General features: G+C 38.3%; 1 protein-coding gene across 1 annotated transcript in view; it reads left to right on the plus strand.

Moving 5' to 3' along the window:
• OSBPL11 (oxysterol binding protein like 11) overlaps positions 1 to 22756 on the plus strand; it is an 87745-nt gene that overhangs the window by 55741 nt on the left and 9248 nt on the right. Inside the window, exons 10-12 of the mRNA XM_055316342.1 lie at positions 5429 to 5927; positions 9211 to 9397; positions 19730 to 19912. Of these exons, the coding sequence (XP_055172317.1) occupies positions 5429 to 5927; positions 9211 to 9397; positions 19730 to 19912 (869 nt within the window). The remainder of the gene's footprint in view (positions 1 to 5428; positions 5928 to 9210; positions 9398 to 19729; positions 19913 to 22756) is intronic.

Genomic DNA, 22756 nt, shown 5'->3' on the forward strand with positions numbered 1-22756 from the left:
TCAAATTAAGGATTTTGTTGTCATTGAAGATAGTGAAAATGTAGATTAAAAGTGACTTAAACTGTAACTTTTTTATTTTTTTTAAATGTAACTTTTAAATAAAAAGCATTTTGCCTTTAGCATTTACTTTGAAGCATCTCAAAATCAAAACATATTATTTTGTTTACTTAGACTTACAGTGATTACAAGGGAGTTTAAAAGGAAATGAATTGAATTAAAAGCCTGCTAAGAAACAGACATTTTAGGAATTATTAAAAAAACCCATTAACCTTTCCTCTTTCATCTAACCATAATATTTCAACTGGGTATCATTTCTATTTTTTTTTGTATCATTTCTATTCTAGAAGTATTTTCATATTAGTGGTTCAGAAAAGACTAGTAGTTGTAAAGTCAGCTAAAATGAATAATGACATGAAAGATTGGTTTGGTTATTCTGGTGTTTGCTGTTCCTTAGTAGATTTAGGTTTATAAGACATAAAAACAGGTTTGTGAGGCGTAAGACCATTTGAAAAGAATGTGCTGTGATAATAATCCAGATGGTAAAGCTTTCTCTAGGCATGGTAACCATATAGATTATAGCTTCTCCACATTTGTTCCTTGTTAATTAAATATATAAATACGTATGCAGTATTTATATATAAAATCATTAACAATGACCAACCATGCATTATGAGCATTCACAAAATGTTGAAAATAATGGTATTTTTTGAGCAACATTTAAAAATCTGGTGACTAAACTGCCATCACATCTACCTTCTTTTATAATAATAACACTGGTGGAACAGAATTTTTTTTTATTAAGATTTTATTCATGAGAGACAGAGTCAGAGACACAGGCAGAGGAAGAAGCAAGCTCCACGCAAGGAACCTGATGCAGGACTTGATCCTGGGACCCCAGGATCAAACCCTGAGCCAAAGGCAGACACTCAACCACTGAGCCACCCAGGCGTCCCAGAACAAATATTTTTTGAGCCCCTCTTATATTCCAGACACTGTGCTAGGTGCTGGGACTATATCCTCAAAGAAGGTAACTGTGGTCCTAGCCTGTGTGTTGTGAATAAGTAATAACTGTTCACTTTGTTCCTTTTTAAATAATATTATGAATTTAGTAGAATTATACAGTTTACAGAAAGTTTTGGAAAATAAAAGGAAAAAATCTATGATTTCATTACCCTAACAACACAACACTAAGTTTTGAAAATTCCTTTCAATCTTTGTTCATATAATATAGTTTATTTCCAATTTTGTTACGTTTCCTTTTTTCAATTAGTATTCTTTCTTTGCGAAACATTATACACACAGTCTTCCATGTATATAAACAGTTTAAAGAACCACAGTAAAGACAGTTAAACAACAGTGAAACATGTACCAACATACCAGGTCGTGAAACATTTCCAGACCTTGGGAGCTCACTGTGGGCCCTTCCTGGCTATATTCCCCTACTGCTTACTGTTTTCTTTATTTTTCTTTTTAAACTAATGATTGTTTCAGTTTTATCGATCTATCTATCTACTTATTTTTTAAAGATTTTATTTATTCATGAGAGACACACAGAGAGAGGCAGAGATACAGGCAGAGGGAGAAGCAGGCTCCATGCAGGGAGCCCATGTGGGACTCGATCCCGGTCTCCAGGATCACGCCCTGGGCTGCAAGTGGCACTACACTGCTGCCCCACCGGGGCTGCCCTGCTTACTGTTTTCTAGATGTAACCACTTACTTGACATTCATGTCAGTCATCTCCCTGCCTGGTTTTTATATATATATAGTTTTACCACCTGTATATGTTACTTTATTTTAGGAAAAAGTGAATAGCTCGCACAAGTTTAGCTGTATAAAGAAACGGTTCTGTTACCATTCATAGAAGAAGGCTCCCAGGAGAAGATAAGCTAAACAGAGTCCCTGGCTTCAGTTTTGTATAGATTATTGAGAAAGTTGAGAAGAGCCCTTTCTGAAGAAATAAGAAAGCATAATTCTGAGTGAGTCTTGTGAAATATATGACTCACAAAGTTAGAGCATTTGGTGTGAGCCAGATACTGGCCATTTAGCAGGATTGTGGGCAGAGGGAAGAATCTGCTCATTGTTTTCCACCACGAAGCAAACCGTGACCCACATCCAAGTCTCAGCAGTAGATTAAAGCCAGAACATGTCCTTAGGTGAAATGAAGATCTTTAGCCAGCCCGGACAGCACAGCATGGAAAGGAGAGTTGGCACTTCAGCAGATGCCTACCAGAAGCCAAAAGCAGATGCAGATGGGACCTGTTTCCCTCGAGGCTTCTGCCCCGAGGTTTCAAAAGATGGTAACAGAGGCATAATGAAGCACATGGATGACAGTCTTCCATGTCTGTCTCTCGAATCACATCACTCTGATCTGGACCAGTTTCCCTGTGTCTGCTGTACAGCTTTCTTCCTGGAATGTCCTTTCATGGTCATCCTATGCTAGATCTGTCTCCTGTATTCATTCCTTTCTTCTTTTCTGGTGAATGAGAGGCATTTCTGTGGAGCTCATCTTCCTTTAACCCCTGAGAAAGATCTGTGGGAGGCAAAATGTGGAAATGTGTGTTTATTTTGTCCTCATGTTTGATTGCTAGTTTAGATAGAATTTCTAACTTGCAGTTATTTTCCTCTAGAATATTGCATCCTTGCTACAGCATTCTGATGAAAAGACTGATGTCATTCCAGTTCATCATCTTCTGCTTGTGACTTGTTCTGTTTCTTTTTTCTCTGAAATTTAGAATCTGTCCTTTGTCCCCAGAAGTCTGAAATTGTCTCAGGGCACTTGGTGGGCCTTTACAGTATGACAACTCATATCTTCAGTTCTCTGAAATTCCCTTGAATTTTTTCATTGATGACTTTGTCTCCAACATTTTTTCCTGTTCTCTGAAATCTTCATTTCATGGTCATTGGACTTCCTTGTCTGGCCCTCTTACCTTCTTTTCTCTGTCTCCTATGTGTTGTGAGATCTCTCTATTTTATCTTCTGATCCTTCTCTTGATCTTTAATTTTGGTTACCGTGTTTTAAAGTCTTCTAAATTTTTGCTTTTCAAAAAGATACTTGTTTCATGTATCTAATGTCTTCTCAAGTCTCTGAAGATATTTTTATTTTTAGGATTTTTTTCCCTCCCCTTTAGTGAGATTTCTGTTACTTCCAAGTCTGTTTTGTTTGTTTGTTTGTTTTTAATTTTGGTCTTTGTATTCCTAATTAGAGATTTTTTTCAGCAATCCCACATTTCTTGGATTTCTGCACATGATTAAGTGTGGGGAAACTAAACACTTGATTTTAACTTTTGAACATATGGGTGGAGCCTGTGCTTTTAGCTGAGCAGGATGCCCAATACAGGGCTCAATCTCAGGTCCCTGAGAGCATAACCTGAGCCAAAGGCAACTGCTTAATCAACTAAGCCACCCAGGTACCCCAAAAGCATAGGTTTTAATTTTATTTTCGCATTTCTTTTTCTTTATTCATATTCTTTCCTAAGGCCTTATTTCTGCAAGAATGAATACTAGGCTAAATGGATATGAACATCTTTGAGCTCTTGAAAAATATTGCACACTGCTTTCTCAATTTGTTGTACCAGTTTGCAGGGCCTCTAATTCTGCTGTAAAGAAAACTGATCCACAGGGCGTCACAGGGCGCCTACTAATCCTCAGTAGGTTTAGGATCAGCCTCTTGATTTCGGTTCAAACCAGTCACAATCTCAGCGTTATTGGATCTGGCTCCTGTGCTCAGTGCAGAGTCTGCTGTAGATTCTGTCTTTCCCTCTCCCTCTCCCTTTGCCTTTCCTCTCCCATGCGTGTGTATGTTCTTGCTCTAAATAAAATCTTAAAAAAAAAAAAGTGAATCTTCCTTACACTTACCTGACTTTAGGGTCAAAAGTACCCTTCTTTTGTTTTTTCGGTGAAAAAATTTAGATTTAACCATCTGGATTTCGTTTAGATGATCCCAATTTTGTCAGCAACATCCAAAGCATCAGGAGCCAGTTAAACTTATGCTTTCCTGTCTCCACTAGGCCTGATTAGGGTGGTGACCTTGGCCACCTCAAGGTCATAGAGCTTCCTCAGCCCGTTTTGATCTGGTGCTTTTTGGCCTTGACATCCACAGTGAATACAAGCATGATATTATTTTCTATTTACTCATGGCTTGTTTTCTATCTACTCATGGCTATCTCAGTAGTCAGGGGGAACTTGATAATGGCATAGAGGTGAAGCTTGTTTCTCCTGGGGGCACCTTTTCAAGGATATTTGGGCTACCTTCAAAGATGCAGTGTCTTGATTCATTGGAAGGTCGGTGACATGCACATTTTCTTCTTTTGGGCCTGTGACTGTGGCACCTTTCAGCATGACTTTCTTGGCCTTCATAGCCTTTGCTTTGATGGCCGGGGGACGGGGTGGGAGGGAACGAGATTCTTTTTGCCTTTGGCACCATCTTCGTGAAAAGCAAGTTTCCTTCTTGAGGGGCACCTGGCGGGCTCAGTGAGTAGAGCATGGGACTCTTGATCTCAGGGTTGTGAGTTCAAGTCCCTTGTTGGGTGTGGAGCCTACTTACAAAAATTCTGTTCTTGAAAACAGGTTTCTTGTGCTTAAAATTAAGTGTAGGTTAAAATTTTTGCTTTGGTCAGTGATCTCTTCAGTCTATTTCCAGGAACTGCGGATATGTCATATTTTGATCAGGCATCTGTTTATTTTTAAAGTAGGAAAGGAAAAAAGGCATGACTAGCATTTGAGTTTTACCACCACTTCCCTGATGATACTCTTATCCAGTCTAGGTGAGTTTTTTCTTTTAAGATTGAGATTTTTTTTTTTTTTTTTAAAGAATGTCTTCTACCGGGACACCTGGGTGGCTCAGTCTTTGAGCATCTGCCTTTGGCTCAGGGTGTGATCCCCAGGTCCTGGAATTGAGTCCCACATCATGTTCCCCTTGGGGAGCCTGCTTCTCCCTCCCTCTGTGTGTGTGTCTCGTCTCTCATGAATAAATAGATAAAATTTTCTTTGAAGATTTATTTATTTGTTTATTCATTTATTCATTCATTTATGATAGAGAGAGCGAGAGAGGCAGAGACACAGGCAGAGGGAGAAGCAGGCTCCATGCTGGGATCCCGACGCAGGACTCGATCCTGGGACCCCAGGATCGCACCCAGGCGCCAAGCCGCTGAGCCACCCAGGATCCCCAAATAGATAAAATCTTAAAAAAAAGAATGTCTTCTACCTGGCCCTCTTGAAATACTGAATTGGTATTTAATCTTAACCACTTGATTTTCATTTCCTTTTAAGCATGCTTATTTTTTAATGAAACCAGATACTTTTGTGACTTTGTTTTTAACACTCATCAAGAATGAAATGTTTTTGGAAAGGTAAGAATAGTTTTTTACAGATATACATGGATTAAAATTTCCCTCTTTGATTGATTTCGTTTTTTGTTTGTTTGTTTTAGGTGGTGCTTCCTACATTTATCCTAGAGAAACGTTCCTTGCTGGAAATGTATGCAGACTTTATGTCTCACCCAGACCTATTTATAGCCATCACTAACGGAGCCACAGCTGAGGACAGAATGATTCGCTTCGTTGAGTACTACCTTACCTCATTTCATGAAGGCCGTAAGGGAGCCATTGCTAAGAAACCGTACAATCCTATCATTGGAGAAACATTTCACTGTTCCTGGAGGATACCAAAAAGTGAGGTGTCATCCAGTGTTACCAGCAGCTCTTCTACCCAGGCAGTCACAAATCATGCTCCTCTGTTGGAGGATACTTTGAGCCAGGTGGGATCAGACTGTTATACAGTCAGATTTGTTGCTGAGCAGGTTTCCCATCATCCTCCAGTCTCAGGATTTTATGCAGAATGTGCGGAGAGGAAGATGTGTGTAAATGCACATGTTTGGACTAAAAGCAAATTTTTAGGCATGTCGATAGGCGTGACAATGGTTGGAGAAGGTAAGTAGAAAAACTGTTCTTTAATTTTTAATACCAAATGATAATCTTAAATTTGGGGAAACTAGATATTATAAATTTGTGGTTTTTTGATATTATAAATTTGAAATGTATGTGCTACTTTTTTATTTTGTTTTTAAGGTTTTTTATTTAATAGAGGGAGAGCACAAGCAGAGGGAGCTGTAGGGAGAGGGAGAAACAGGCTCCCTGCTAAACAGGGAGCCTGATGTGGGGCTCAGTCCCAAGGTCCTAGGATCATGACCTGTGCCAAAGGCAGATGCTTAACTGACTGAGCCACCCAGGTATCCCTGTTCCATTTTTTAGGATGTTCCAGAATGATGGGAAAGGCGGCTCATATTTATGGACAAATACAAATTATGTTTTTAAATTTTTTTCCTGATTTATTTATTTTTTTAAAGATTTTATTTATTCGTGATAGTCACAGAGAGAGAGAGAGGCAGAGACACAGGCAGAGGGAGAAGCAGGCTCCACGCAGGGAGCCCGACGTGGGATTCGATCCCGGGTCAAAGGCAGGCGCTAAAACGCTGCGCCACCCAGCGATCCCTTTTTCCTGATTTAAAAAAAAGTTTTTCTATTATAGAATATTTGGAAAACTTAGAAAAGTATCAAGGGGAAAATAAACCATCTCTAATACCTCCATCTAGAGAAGGCTAAATTTAGCATTTTATATTTTTTCTATTGTGTATATGTTCATACTTTTATTTTTGTTTTGTAAAATTGGGATTAGTTCTCTCTATATAGTTTTGTTTCCTTTTTTTTTGTTTGCAATAAATATTCATTTTCCCCTTCTCATTCATAGTACTTTAAGAGATGTTTTGGTAAGTGTATAATATCCTATGAAATGAGATAATTACCATCTTTTATTTAACTGTTTACTCTCTTTAGATATTGAAGTTTTTATATTTTCATTATTATATAAAAAGTACTAAAGAGATATATTATGTAGAAACATCTTCTAGCTTAATCATTTATATTTCCTGAGCAGGTTAATATTTTAAAGAAATCATTGCAGAGTTATTGAAAATATAATGGCAGAAAAAAACCATACCATTTAAATGTTAAAGGAAAACTCTTATGCACAGAATAATTTGTTCAAACTGTAAAATTACAATGTTAATTTGGCATAATTAAGCCTATGATACTAACATTTTGAGTGTTACTGTATGTAGTGTGATGAAAATACCCCCCTTTTCAGTTTTCCTCATTGTTAAGATATGTTGTGATATGAGTCTTACTGATTTCCAAATGCTTTCAGTTAATCAAAACTTTTATAACATTAGAAAGTACTCATGTTTTAATAGTTAAAAAGAAAAAAGTTTGATGAAATCGATGGGAGACAAATCATAAGAGACTCTTAATCATAGGAAACAAACTGAGGGTCAATGGAGGGGAGGAGGGCAAGGGATGGAGTAATTGGGTGATGGACATTGAGGGCATGTGATGTAATGAGCACTGGGTGTTTTTTAGACTGATGAACCACTTACCTCTACCTCTGAAACAAATAATACATTATATGTTAATTAATTGAATTGAAATAAAATTTTTAAAAATTTAAAAATGCAACAATGTGACTAAAAATATTTGCCATCTTCAGTTATAAGCTTCATAACATTAGCTTAAAGATCATCATAAAGCAATTTATTTTATATATGAAAAAAGTCTAGAGGTAATGAGACTTGTTCAAGGTCACAAAAGTTAAGGTATAGCCAGATTTAGAATTTCCTCCTTTAACATACTGTCCCTGAAGACCCTTAGCTCTTACTGAAAATCTGGTAATAGTATTCTCTTCAGAAAGGAAGTACGTTGGGAAGTAAGGATAAGCATTCATATCTTAACCTTGCATTAATCATGAAGGAGGTATAAAATAGGTAATTTTTAGTATTTATGTGCTAATTTTATATTTATGGATTGCCTTATAGAAATCAAATTTTTATAGTCACCTCAATAGAAAATAAATAAAATCAGGCAATGAGACTTACAACAATTCATTTTGTTCTATAGCCATGTTTTGTTTTTATTTTTTGGGGAAAAATTCCATTTAATGATGAAATAAGTGAGGTTTTAGAATTCTTTGTCTTTGTTATCCTAACTAGTCTATCCTCATATACATTCAAAACTGACTGATTTTTAAATTCTTCAGACTTTAAATTGTATTGTATGTAATGCTTATGTTAAATATATTCTTAGAGATCAGAGATCAGAAACCTAGTTGTAAGATATATTTTTAGAAAGTAATCAAAACATATCTTTTCTAACTTAAAATGAATCAGCAATTACTATTAAACCCTTAAAATATACCCTTGTTCAGTGGGAAGTCTGCTTCTCCCTCTGCCCCCCTCTCTTTCTCTACCCCTCTCTCTTCCCCTACCCCTCTCTCCACTTGTTCTTTTTCTCAAATAAATAAAATCTTAAAAAAAAAAAAATTTAAACTAGGGCAGCCCCGGTGGCCCAGTGGTTTAGTGCCACCTTCAGCCGAGGCCTGATCCTGGAGACCCAGGATCAAATCCTGCGTTGGGCTCCTTGCATGAAGCCTGCTTCTCCCTCTGCCTGTGTCTCTGCCTCTCTCTCTCCTCTCTCTCTCTCTCTCTCTCTCTCTCTCTCTCTCTCATGAATAAATAAAATAAAATCTTAAAAACTAAGTTCTGTGACTGTATAGCATTAGACATTTTTTCCCAAACTGAAAAAATTATTAGTATTAATGATCAGGCCATAACATGATGCAGTATAACATGTTCTTTTTTTTTTTTTTTTTTTTTTTTTTAAAGGTTTTTTATTTATTTATTTACGATAGTCACAGAGAGAGAGAGAGAGGCAGAGACACAGGCAGAGGGAGAAGCAGGCTCCATGCACCGGGAGCCCGATGTGGGATTCGATCCCGGGTCTCCAGGATCGCGCCCTGGGCCAAAGGCAGGCGCCAAACCGCTGCGCCACCCAGGGATCCCAGTATAACATGTTCTTAAGATGTGACTTAATGTTTTATTTTTTTAAGAGTCTATTAGAGGGAAATCTTGATCTATTTCCACTGTAATATTTTCTCGTCCCATAAACCCCAGATGGATAGCAAAGTCATAATGAAAGTGACCTAGATTCATTATTACCAGGAATGTTAGCAAATACAATTATAAGTGAAATTAGTTTAATCCAAAGTTAAATGAAAACACAGCAAAATAATGTTTATTTACTAGACTTGAGAAAAAATATGGATGTTTTAATACTGCCTTTTTTTTAAAAAAGATGTTAACCACCTTCGTGTTTTCACATTCAGGTATCCTCAGTCTTTTGGAGCATGGAGAAGAGTATACATTTTCCCTACCTTGTGCATATGCCCGGTCAATTTTAACTGTTCCTTGGGTAGAACTGGGTGGTAAAGTCAGTGTCAACTGTGCAAAAACTGGATATTCAGCCAGCATCACTTTTCATACTAAGCCATTTTATGGTGGCAAACTACACCGGTAAGAACATTTTAATGATACCTGGTTCTTATTCTATCAGTTTGGTCTTGTATTATAACTCCTTATTTTTCTGCTTTATGTGGGTGGAGTTGGAGTTTTATTTATGTTTATTTTTTCAAGACATTCTGGACATCCTGCTTCAGGCTTATTTTATTTTAGTTTTTTAAAGATTTTTTAAGATTTTTATTTATTTATTCATGAGACACAGAGAGAGAGAGAGGCAGAGACTTAGGCAGAAGGAGAAGCAGGATCCACACAGGGAGCCCAATGTGGGACTCAATCCAGGGACTCCGGGGTCACAACCTGGGCCAAAGGCAGATGCTCAACCACTGAGTCACTCAGGGGAACCAGTTTTTTTTAAAGATTTTATCTATTTATTCTAGAGATCAAGAATGAGAGTGAGAGTGGTGGGGAGGAGCAAAGGGAGAGTGACAAGCAGACTCAATGCCGGGCTCCATCCTACAACCTGAAATCCTGACCTGAGCTGAAACAAAGAGTCAGACACCACCCAGGTGCCCCCCCATCCTGATCTAGTTTTTAAGTGACAGATCCCTAACAAGATGTAGAGTAGAATTCCTAACAAGTGAACATTTGGTCGGTGGCCCAATTTCTGTCTTTAAAGAGGTTCAGACTGGATCCAGGCCTCAGTGAAGGCAGCTGTTGGTAGAAGTTAGTGTGAAAATATATCTAATCATATGAAGTAGTTCAGGCAGCACAAAGATGGAAGCCACTGTGTTTAGGTACTAATACTGTGAATAGTGGCTTTGTTCTCATCTCGTCTAGGAAATGGCCAGTTCTTATACCCCCTTCTCAGCTTCTGTCAGTCTCTTCAGCACTGGTCCAGATCATCCAAACTGCATGGAGACAAGTTGTCTAATAGAATCCTGAAAAGGATACTCTTTTCCTTAAGCCCTTCATATCTATTCTTTTTTTTTTTTTTTAAATTTTTTATTTATTTACGATAGTCATACAGAGAGAGAGAGAGGCAGAGACACAGGCAGAGGGAGAAGCAGGCTCCATGCACCGGGAGCCCGATATAGGATTCGATCCCGGGTCTCCAGGATCGCGCCCTGGGCCAAAGGCAGGCGCCAAACCGCTGCGCCACCCAGGGTTCCCCCTTCATATCTATTCTGACTGTCCCTAAAGTTGGGATCATTATCTCTGTCTATAAATCCTTATTGAAAAATCCATCTCTTGTTGATGTTTTTCACAAAGTAAAAATTTGAGTGCTTTGATCTAGACATGGAACATTACCAGCTTCCTAGAGACCCTTCTCATGCCCTGTTACAATCACACACACACACACACACACACACACACACGAACATACACACTTCTTTCCCTTTTAGGGTAGCCACTATCCTGCTAACACTATTGATTTGCTTTGCTTGTTTTTGAACTATATATTATAATGAAATCATATATTGTGTGTTCTTTCATCTTTGACTTTTGCTCAATACTATGTTTTTGAGATTCATCCATGTGTAGCATGGTTCATTCTCCTTACTGAAGACTATTACATTGTGTGATTATGTCACAATTCATTTATTCATTCTAATGTTGATGGGCATTTGGGAAGTTTCCAATTTGGGACCATTACAAATGGTGCTGCTAGAATATTGTTTGTTGAGTGTATGTATGAATTTTTGTTGGATAAATACATAGAAATGGAATTATTGTGTCATAGGAGATGGCAGTTGGACTTGAGTAGGTACTGAGAAACAGTTTTACGTGGTTATTACCAAAGTACACTCCCTCCAGGCATGTATGAGACTTTTAACTGCATATAGCTGTTTTACTTTTTCATTCTTAGATGACTGGTACTTAACAAGTTTAGGAGTAGAAAGAGAGATTGATTGGTTCCCAGACATTGAATGGGCCTTTAAAAATACAGACTTCAAAACACTAAAGCAGAGAATTAAAACATACACACATATTATCAAAACAGAACCACTAGATGTTGTCAGAATAGTCCCCTTTGGGCAGCCCCAGTGGCACAGCGGTTTAGTGCCGCCTGCAGCCCGGGGTGTGATCCTGGAGTCCTGGGATCGAGTCCCACATCAGGCTCCCTGCATGGGGCCTGCTTCTCCTTCTGCCTGTGTCTCTGCCTCTCTCTCTTGCTCTGTGTCTCTCATGAATAAATAAAAAATAAAATCTTAAAAAAAAAAAAAAACAAGAATAGTCCCCTTTTACCCTTAGGAGAAGGTATTATGGTTAACACTTTGCTCTATGTGCTTCTGCTTACTCGCATTATAGCAATCACAGGATTCGAACCTTACAACTAGCAAGGGCTTTGGACGTCACTAGACCAACATTTACTAGGTGTATATATCCCTTTACAACATGCCTGATAACGGATCTGTTCAGTATGTGTTAAGATATAATTTTTGCACAAAACTCACAGTAAATGTGGGACAAGCAGTCCATTTAGACTCCTCTTATTTATATAAAGTTAGAGCCAAAGTCTGTAACATTCTTTCCTTGGTGAAAGAATTCCTCAGTCTGTCTGTATGCCTGAGTAGAGTGCTTAAGGGAAACACCTACAGTGATAAATCTTCCAGTGCCAGCACTGTCTTATTGTCATTGACACTGAGGTATTTCTTAGTGGCACGTTATTTATTTTTATCTCATAAGTATTATTTTCTGAATAAAGAGACATGGAGTGATTTTAGTTGTCTTCTTTGCAACTATTTCTGGTCCCTGAAACTCCATTCTGAGAGTGTAGGTGTATCTGCATATGTGTATGCATGTGCATGTACATATGTGTGGGTATTATTTGAAATCCTACAGGACTCAATTACCTGTAAAAATATTTTTATTTTTTAAAAGATTTCATTTATTTATTCATGAGAGACACAGAGCGAGGGAGAGATTGAGAGGCAGAGACACAGGCGGAGGGAGAAGCAGGTTCCATGCAGGGAGCCCGACGTGAGATTCGATCTAGGGTAAAACATTTTTTTTTTTTTAAACTCGATCCAGCCCCGTAAAAACATTTTTTAAAAAATGCTATTTATGGGCAGGTCGAGGGCCTCAGCGGTTTAGTGCCGCCTTCAGCCCAGGACCTGATCCTGGGGACCCAGGATCGAGTCCCACATTGGGCTCCCTACATGGAGGGACTGTGTCTCTGTGTCTCTCATGAATAAATAAATGAAATCTTTTTTAAAAATAAAATAAATAAATAAAATGTTATTTATACACGAACTTATTCTCTTGATGGATTTGTTTATTTCCCCTACATGGCTGTAAGCTTTCTGATAAAACTGTACTAATTTAGGCCTTCTGTTGCATCAGTACAGTGCTATGGACATGGTAAGTGATCTGTAAATATTTGTATATTTTTCTTTGGAAATATGATTAGGTGTTAGTTTCTCTCAAAGATAGAATCTAATCTATCCTATGAAATTTTACCTATTCCTTTAATATATTACTTGTTAATCTCTTAAATATGAACTCTTAGGTCTGATTTTTTAGAGTTTCACTCAGTTGATATCCCCTCTCCTCTTCTAGCATAGCCATGCAGAGGTTTGAAGACAGCTGTTGCAGGCTCTCTTCATTTTTCTCTTTTTGCAATTTAACATCTTTTCTTTGACAATCATTCTTAATGAAATGAAGGACTAAGAAGGTAGTTTTGTTATCAATGCCAGATAGTAACTGAAATGAAAACACTAGAGCAATAGGCAAGAGTAAACCAGTGGGTTTTGTTTTTGTTTTTAAGATTTTATCTATTTATTCATGAGAGACACAAAAAGAGAAAGAGGCAGAGACACAGGCAGAGGGAGAAGCTGGCTCCATGCAGGGAGCCTGATGTGGGACTCGATCCCGGGACTCTAGGATCATGCCCTGGGCCGAAGGCAGGCGTTAAACCGCTGAGCCACCCAGGGATCCCCTAAATCAGTGGATATTAACAACATGGGTTAATCGGCCTGTCAGGAGACACTGATGCTTGCAAACACTGACACGTGCAGAAAGTTTTGTTGGAATGTTTAGTTAGAACTAAAATGTAGGGATCCCTGGGTGGCGCAGCGGTTTGGCGCCTGCCTTTGGCCCGGGGCACGATCCTGGGGACCCGGGGTCGAGTCCCGCGTCGGCCTCCCGGTGCATGGAGCCTGCTTCTCCCTCTGCCTGTGTCTCTGCCTCTCTGTCTCTCTCTGTGTGACTATCATGAATAAATAAAATCTTAAAAAAAAAAAAAAAGAACTAAAATGTAAAAATCCAACCCAACTCATGGTACCTTTTTTTACTTTCAAATTAGATATGTTTATCTGTATTTCTGTTCAGTCCTTGCCATTTGCATGTATCTTTTAACTCTGATAGAGGAATACAATATACTATTGTGCTGACAAATTTGATTTTTATTCTGAAGGCAGTGGGAAGCCAATTAAAATTTTAAGCATAGAAATGATATATATTATTTAATTACTTTTATCTTTTATTTTGAAATCATTTCAAACCTACAGAAGAGTTGTGCAAACTCTCATATACCCTTTGCCTAGTTAGCATTTTGCTTCATTAGCTTTATCAAAATCTCTTTTTTTCTCTCCCTATACATATCATTATTATTCCCGAAACATTTGAGAGTTAAAGATCTCCTGACACTTTAAAATATGTTAGTCTGGGGTGTCTGGGTGGCTCAGTCGGTTAAGCGACTGGCTGTTCGTTTTGACTCAGGTCTTGATTTCAGGGTCTTGCAATTGAGCCCGTGTTAAGGCTCCTTGCTCAGCAGTGAGTCTGCTTGAGGATTCTTTCTCTCTCTCCCTCTGCTCCTTCCCCCACTCACGTGTAAGTGCACTCTCTACCTCTCCATCTCTCTCTAAAATAAATACATCTTTAAAAAAATATATTTTAGCCTGAATTTCCTAAGAAAAAAATCTCTCATACAATCATAGAATGGTTGTCAAATTTGAGAAATTTAACATAATAGAATACTATTATCTAATGTACAGTTCATATTACATTTTGTCAGTTTTCCTAATAATTGGCAATAATACTTTTTCTCCTACCCCGAATCATACATTTCATGTCATTGTTATGTCCCATTAGTCTTCTGAAATATTTCTATTACCTTTCTTTGCCTCTTATGATAATGACAGATCAAATATATAGAATGCTTCTCAGTTTGGGTTTGTATTTATTCTTTTTTTTTTAAGGTTCAAGTTATGCATGTTTTACAAGAAAACCTTAAGCAATTTTGCATCTGGAAATGATATATTTTAAGTATATTTAGTGATAGGTGAAGAATGGACTGGGAGGGGGGCAAGGGGAATGAATAGAAATTAGAAGAAGGAAGACTGGTTAGGCATTCAGAGTTGACCCTTCAAGGACTAACAGGATGTAGAGGAGTTAGAGGGCATCTAAGATAGCTTTGGATGACCTCCCAGTTATTTACCACTAGAAATAAACTTCTCTCAACTTAAGTGTTTGAAACAATTCATTATCTTTCACAGTTCTGTGGACTGATTAGGCTCAGTTGGGTGATTTGCACATGGGGTCTTGCATACTGGTTGAGGCTTCAGCCACCTGAGGGCCTGCCCCACCTGGATGTCTGAGTTTAGGTCATTCGTGTGGGAGGAGGCAGTAGATGTGGCTGTTGACCAGGTGCCCAGCTGGGGCTGTCAGTCAAAGGGCCCACATATGGCCTCTCTGCGTGACTGGGGCTCCTTCTGCCTTGGCAGCTAGATTCCTAGAGGAAGCATCTACCAGTATTCTAAAAGCCTTTTTGGCTTTTGATACCTGATTTTCATATATTGACATTTTGAAGACCTCTAATAATTTTAGTTTTTTAAAAGATTTTATTTATTGGGGAGAGAGCACAAGTAGAGGGGAGGTGCAGAGGGAGAGGGAAAGAGACAAGCAGACCCCCTACTGAGCAAGGATCCCGACCTGAGACTCCATTCCAGAAGCCTGAGATCATGACCTGAGGCGAAAGCAGATGCTTCACTGACTCAGCCCCCCAGGCACCCATTGAAGATTCCTAATAATTTAGAATTGACATCCTCATTTTTGTTAGTGGTCAGTCATCATATTTGCTGTCTTGTTTTTTTTCAATGTCTTACTTAAATTGACTTCTTTTCCGCCTTCATACTCTTAACCTGTTCACAAGGCCACACTCATTTGATTTTTGTCACTTGAAAGCCCTGCCCTTTTCTCTAACATAGTCTCTCTCCTTTGCATTCACATGTACACTCTTTTCATAGCTCTTGAACAGATACTTTTAGCTGACTCTAACATATCCTCTTTTTTTCCAGTCTAATCTCTCCCAAGACCGGTGGTTTTACCTAATTTGTCATTTAAAAGATTACTATTAGATTGAGACTTTTCTAATTTTGATATCTTTTCTCTTCAGATTTTACAGAATATTATAATGAAGGCTTTTTTCTTTCACATCTTTATTAATGGCCATGCCTCTCTCCTCAGACAGCCTAGTTTTTTACTGCTATCTGCAATCAGAGCAGACACATTATCTGCTGTCTGCATTTGATATGAATATATTACCTTCCACTTGTCTTCCCTTACTCCCTCATTTTCCACAACTCTCTCCAATGCAGCCAAGTGAGCCTACTTAACTATTCCTCATGCTCCTGTCTGTGTCCTAATCCCGTTTTCCACATTTACTTTAGGATGCTAATGATTTTATAGAATACCCTAAAGTGAGGTCAGAATTATCAGTATATGTAAATAGATACAGCACTCTGTCTATCTAGTGGTATGGTATTAAGGTGTGAATTGTCTGCTAAGTGACACACTTTCTTGCATACTGGAGGTACAGAGTAGAAAGAAAGACTACTTCTGCCTCCAAGAAGCTTTCAATATAGTATTAGAATCCAGCACCCTATTTTGGAAATGTTTGTAAGGCTTTTAGGAAAAATATTATATATAATAAAACAGTCTATTATTATAATAATCATAGCAATAGAAAAAGGATTAGGTAATTATTATACCTGAAAATAAAAATTAATTCTGACTTTTTTTTTTTAAGATTTTATTTATCTATTGATGAGAGACACAGAGAGAGGCAGAGACGCAGAGACACAGGCAGAGGGAGAAGCAGGCTCCATGCAGGGCGCCCCATGCAGGACTTGATCCTGGGTCTCGAGGATCACGCCCTGGGCTGAAGGCGGCACTAAACCACTGAGCCACTGGGGCTGCCCCTGACTCGTGTTAAAGTAAAAAAAAGAAACTTGATGCTCAACATACTTCTCATTGTCTGATAAAAGGAAGCCTGTCACTTTTTCAAGAGAGACAAACTATTTTCTTGCTATTAAATTTTAAAGGGATTTGTTGCAGGTATCCTTATATAGTGGCTTTTTGTTTTTTGTTTTTTGTTTTTTTAGATTTTATTATTTATTCATGAGAGAGAGAGGCAGAGACATAGGCAAAGGGAGAAGCAGGCTCCATGCAGGGAGCCTGATGTGGGACTCGATCCTGGGATCATGCCCTGGGCTGAAGGCAGGCACTTAACCGCTGAGCCACCCAGGCATCCCCAAACTTTATATATTTATTTATGTTATTTTTTTTTTTTTTTAACTTTTAGGTAACCTCTACACCCAATGTGGGGCTCAAACTCACAGTCCTGAGATCAGAGTTGCATGCTCCACCATCTGAGCCAGCCAGGTTCCCCAGTCAATGAAAACTTTCTGTTGAAGCCAAATTAATATATCCAGGGATTTTTCTGGTATTAAGATAGCTGTAGAGACAGTCTAGATTATTTAAAAGGCTTACTTGATATCATTTGTTTAGGAAGTGAGGAATGCTCACTTACCAGATGAGTAGGATGACAACTTAGGATTTAGGCCTTTACTTCGTATCTTAAGGGGCACATATCCTATGTTATTGGTTGATACAAAATCTACATCTATATGCCCCCTCCTTTTTTTTTTTTTTAAGTAGGCTTCATGCCTAGCATGGGACCCAGCACGGGGCTTGAACTCATGACCCTGAGGTCAAGACCTGAGCTGAGATCGAGAGTCAAATGCTTAACTGACTGAGCCATCTAGTCGCCTCTAGATCTCCATGCTTGTCCTATATTTAGATATTCGTTTACTTATTGGCTATACTTGCTTTCATGCTGCAGTGACAGAGTTAAGTAGTTATGACAGTCTGGCCTGCAAATCCTGATGTTTACTTCCCAGTCCTTTACAGAAGATGTTTGCCAACCCTGCATTAGGCTATTAGGAAGAATTATTATGGGCAGCCCTGGTGACTCAGAGGTTTAGCGCTGCCTCCAGCCCAGGGCGTGATCCTGGAGATCCGGGATCGAGTCCCACGTCAGGCTCCCTGCATGGAGCCTGCTTCTCCCTCTGCCTGTGTTTCTGCCCGCCTCGCCTTTCTCTCATTCTTTCTCTGTGTCTGTCGTGAATAAATAAATTAAGTATTTTTTTAAAAAAGGAAGAATTATTATAAACAGAATGAGGTGAGCCCCTTCCTGTTCCTTGTGTTGCTTTTCATATTCCTCGTCTCATACCTCTGGTATGTGTGATTCTTGTTCCTGCTCCAGTTTTTGTGTTGCTCTTGCTCTATAGCTGTACTAAGCAACAAAAACCCCACATAGCCCAGCATGCATGAACAGGAGCCTGGGTTTGCTCTTTTCCAGTGGAAAGGCATGTGAGGGAGATGATAACTTGAGAGATTGTGCTGTGAGTAAAAGATCAAGTGAGGAAAAGATCAAGTGGTCCCTAAATCTTAGAATTTGGTTCTGGGTATGTGTGGATGGAGAAGGGAAGAGATAAGTATTTAGTGTCATCTCCTCGTATCCTGTTTGGTTAAAAACAAATTTTCAAAAAAGGGAACAATGTTGTCAAGTGGGGTCAGAGAGGAAACATGGACATCACAAGAAACATTCAGTAAGGCAAGAAACTCTTCACAGTAGAATTATTTTAATAAATTCATATGCTTTGAAGTATAATTGAGTTCCCACCTGTATTGTAACCAAGCAGACTGGTAGTCTTGGTATTCCTTGTGTCCAGTGAACTATCGTTACGTATAACTTTTGATTTTGGATGTTTGGTTTGCTCTTAGATTCCAAACCCCTCTTACCTCGGTCTGCAAAATCTGACTCAGATCATTTTGCTTATTGGCACCTACATCTCTGCCTTGAGTTCTGACTTTGCAGACCTTTCGTTAACTTCTCCTGACTAAAAATGATAGATGGGCTTCCTAAATTTCACTTGTCCCTCTGGTTCCTAGGCCCTGGGCTTATACCTGACAAACACTACTTAGGCTTCCTGTAGCCCAAATCAGTGGGCTCTGGTCCGGTGGATTGCCTCTTGAATCCAGATAAACAATAGTCAGTGGCACACTGATTAGACACTAACATTTGCCTGCCATTCTCGAAGTCCTGAACCTCTCTCTTACCTGACCCTGTGTTATTTTTGTCCCACAGTGAACACAAAATGCTTCATTAAAAATAATTAGACCTGGGCAGCCCCTGTGGCGCAGCGGTTTAGCACCGCCTGCAGCCTGGGTGTGATCCTGGAGACCTGGGATCCAGTCCCACGTCGGGCTCCCTGCATGGAGCCTGCTTCTCCCTCTGCCTGTATCTCTGCCTCTCTCTCTCTCTCTCTCTCTCTCTCTGAATAAATAAATAAAATCTTAAAAAAAAATTTTAGACCTCTTATTCTGATCTTCATTTGAGCTGCATCCTGTCTGTTGATAAACTAGCCAGACGACTTATTCTTAATTAAAATGTCAACAACAGTAGTGTTTAAGTTCTCTCTGAGTTCTCTGTTGATGATGATAATTTTTGTATACCAGTACTCCTAATTTTTCTATTTTGGCAAGAGAATATTAATACTTTTTTTTCAATTTTTCTACCTCTTACTGGTTTAGCTGTTTCTATATTTAAAATTAGGCTAATGTGGTTTTTATACAGAATCCGTATATCCAGAACTTCAAATATAGGCACTCCAGACTTTTAAGTAAATAGGACTAGTTCTTTTTAAAAAGTTAAATTGTAATATTGTAACATTTAAAAACTGTAATAAAAAAGAAATGTTAATATTTTTCATATTTCTATTTAGTTTTAATATTGCAGTTTTGTTTGTAGCAAGCATTTAAAATTACTTTGTGATCATTTATGGTAATTTAGTCTCTAGTTTTATTCCCCGTATTCTTTCTAAAAGATTAAAGTTGACATTATCATAATTTTTTGAAAAAAATTATCTAGTATGCTTTCATGGGACTTACAGAGTCTGACTTTGGCACTGACAAGCTGAAGTAAGCTGGATAACCCATTTAAAGAGGATTCAGAAGGTGAATTTTTAGGTTTCAGAAGGCTAAGAAAAAAAGCCTAATTTCACTAATTAGAGCATATCTTTATTTTTTACCTGCTTCTAGGGTTACAGGTGAAGTAAAGCACAACATCACCAATACTGTGGTATGCAGAGTGCAAGGCGAATGGAATAGTGTTCTTGAGTTCACTTATAGCAATGGAGAGACAAAGTATGTGGACTTGACTAAATTGGCAGTTACAAAGAAAAGAGTAAGACCTCTGGAGAAGCAAGATCCGTTTGAATCCAGGTATGTCATCCTCACATCTATCCAGGAAAGAGTCAGAAACTCTGGATCTTAATCTAAGCCTTTTCACTAATTTGCAACCTTATTAGCAAGTCACTTCCCCAGTTTGTAGTCAAAGTATTACTATCTTTATCATAAAAACTTACAGATTATTAACAAAAAGACGTCCCAATAGAAAAATAGAAAAAGAGGAAATTCAAAAGTAGGGAAAAAACTACCCACTAAGAATGAAAAATTATTCAGTGTAATTAGAATTTAAAGAAATATAAACTGAACAGTAAGACAAATTATTCTTTTTTTTTTAAGAGATTTATGTATTCATGAGAGATACAGAAAGGCAGAAACATAGGCAAAGGGAGAAGTAGGCTCCCTGCAGTGAGCGTGATGCAGGACTCGATCCCAGAACCCTGGGATCATGACCTGAGCCAAAGGCAGATGCTCAACCCCTGAGCCACCCAAGCATATCAATTAAAAAAAGGGGGGGGAATAAAAACGAAGCATTGAACGTAAGATAATACAACTAGAAGTAACCATTTATAATTATATGTGTAAAGGGATTAAATATACATTAACCAAAGACTCAGATCATCAAGAAATAAAACAGTAAGGATTACGGAAAATTCTTCTTATAGGGATTTATCTTAAAGGAGACGTTCTTTTTATTTGAATTCCAGTATGGTTAACATAGAATGCAAAATGAGTTTTAGGTACTGTACAGTGAATCAAAAGGAGAGGTTCTTTTTTTTTTTTTTTTTTTTTTTAAAGGAGAGGTTCTTAAGGTTTGGTCTGTGGATCCTCAGCTGTCCTTGAGATTTTCAGGAGGCTTACAAGTTCAATTTTATTTTCATAATAATGCTAAGATGTTATTTGCCCTTTCACTCTGTTGGCACTTGCATTGGTGTTGCATAAGCAGTGGTGGGTAGCACTGCTGAGTTTAGCAGTAATCATGCAGTAGCTTACAACTGTACAGGTAGTCATTGTATTCTTCACGCATGTACGTGTATTTGTATAAGATGCTAAGTTTTGTTTTGTTTTTAAACATTCATTCATTCATTCATTCATGAGAGACACACAGAGTGGCAGAGACACACAGGCAGAGGGAGAAGCAGGCTCCTTGCAGGGAGCTTGATGCAGGACTCAATCCCAGATCATGCCCCGAGCCGAAGGCAGAGAGAGAGAGAGAGAGAGAGAGAGAGAGAGAGAGAGAGAGAGAGAGAGAGAGGGGCTGGGACACAGGCAGAGGGAGAAGCAGACTCCATGCAGGAGCCTGATGTGGGACTTGATCCTGGGACTCCAGGACCATGCCCTGGGCCAAAGGCAGGCACTAAACCGCTGAACCATCCAGGGATCCCCAAGTTTAAAATATTTTAAAAAGTAAAGGAAGAAGAGGGGAGAAAGTGGAAAATAAATAAATGGATGGGTGGGTGGATGGCTGGATGGATTGATGGAAACAGCTTAAGTGTCTGTCAACAGATGAATGGATAGGAAGATGTAGTATATAGGGATGCCTGGCTAGCTGAGTTGGAAGAGCATGTGACTCTTAATCTTAGGATTGTAAGCTGAACCCCATGTTGGGTATAGAGACTACTAAAAAATTTTTTTTTATACTTAAAAAAAATTGTAGTATATATACACAATATGGAATTTTATTCAACCCTTAAAAAGAAGGAAATCTTGCCATTTGTGACAACATGGATGGACCTTGAGGGTATTCTGCTAGTCAGAGAAAGAGAAAAATACTGTATGATCTCACTTATGTGTAAATCTAGGCAAAATAAAAACCTCATGGAAAAGAGATCAGATTTGAGGTTACCAGAGATAGGGGGATGGAGACTGGAAGAATTGGATGAGGATGATCAAAAGGTATAAGCTTCCAGTTATAAGATAAACAAGTACTGAAGGATATAGTGTACAATATGTCTACGGCTAGCATTACAATGTGGTATATTTGAAAGTTGTTAGAAGAGTAGATCCTAAGAACTCTAATCACAAGGGGGAAAAAGCTTTTTTCTTTTGTATTTGTATGTAATGATGGATGTTAACTAAACTCACTGTGGTAGCTATTTCACAGTATATGTAAGTTAACTTATTACGCGGTACATCTTGAACTTACGTAACAGCGCTGTAGGTCAATTATATCTCAATTAAACTGGAAAAACTATTTAAGCTTCAAGGCAAAAATCAGATTTTTGGAGAACTTGTATCTGCCACATGAGTATGAAAGCTTCCCAAGTAAAGTTTTCTGGTGAGATTGGTGATGATAGTAATGAATGTGATTTTTTTTTTTTATATATTACATAATAAAATGTCAACATCTGAGAGATTATTTTTCTTTTTTCTTTTTAAGATTTTATTTATCCATGAGAGACAGAGAGAGAGAGAGAGAGGTAGAGACACAAGCAGAGGCAGAAGCAGGCTCCATGCAGGGAGCCTGACATGGGACTCTCGATCCCAGGACTCCAGGATCCTGCCCTGGGCCAAAGGCAGGCGCTAAACCGCTGAGCCACGCAGGGATCTCCTAAGAGATTATTTTTCTTTTTTTCTTTCTTTCTTTCTTTCTTTCTTTCTTTCTTTCTTTCTTTCTTTCTTTCTTTTTTTTGAGAGATTATTTTTCAAATGAATAATGATGTTACAGAATCATTCAAGATCCATTCAAAAATCTAGTCAAGATGAATGGATAAAGGTGTGATATAGATGTCCAGCTATCTAAGTAGATATCTATAATGGAACATTACTCAGGTATCATAAATAATGAAATCTTACCATTTGCAATGATGTGAATGGAGTTAGAGTGTATTATGCTAAGTGAAATAAATCAGAGAAAGATGCCATATGCTCTAACTCATG

The sequence above is a fragment of the Nyctereutes procyonoides genome, unplaced genomic scaffold (assembly GCF_905146905.1).
Source record: "Nyctereutes procyonoides isolate TBG_1078 unplaced genomic scaffold, NYPRO_anot_genome, whole genome shotgun sequence".
Classification (NCBI taxonomy): domain Eukaryota; kingdom Metazoa; phylum Chordata; class Mammalia; order Carnivora; family Canidae; genus Nyctereutes; species Nyctereutes procyonoides.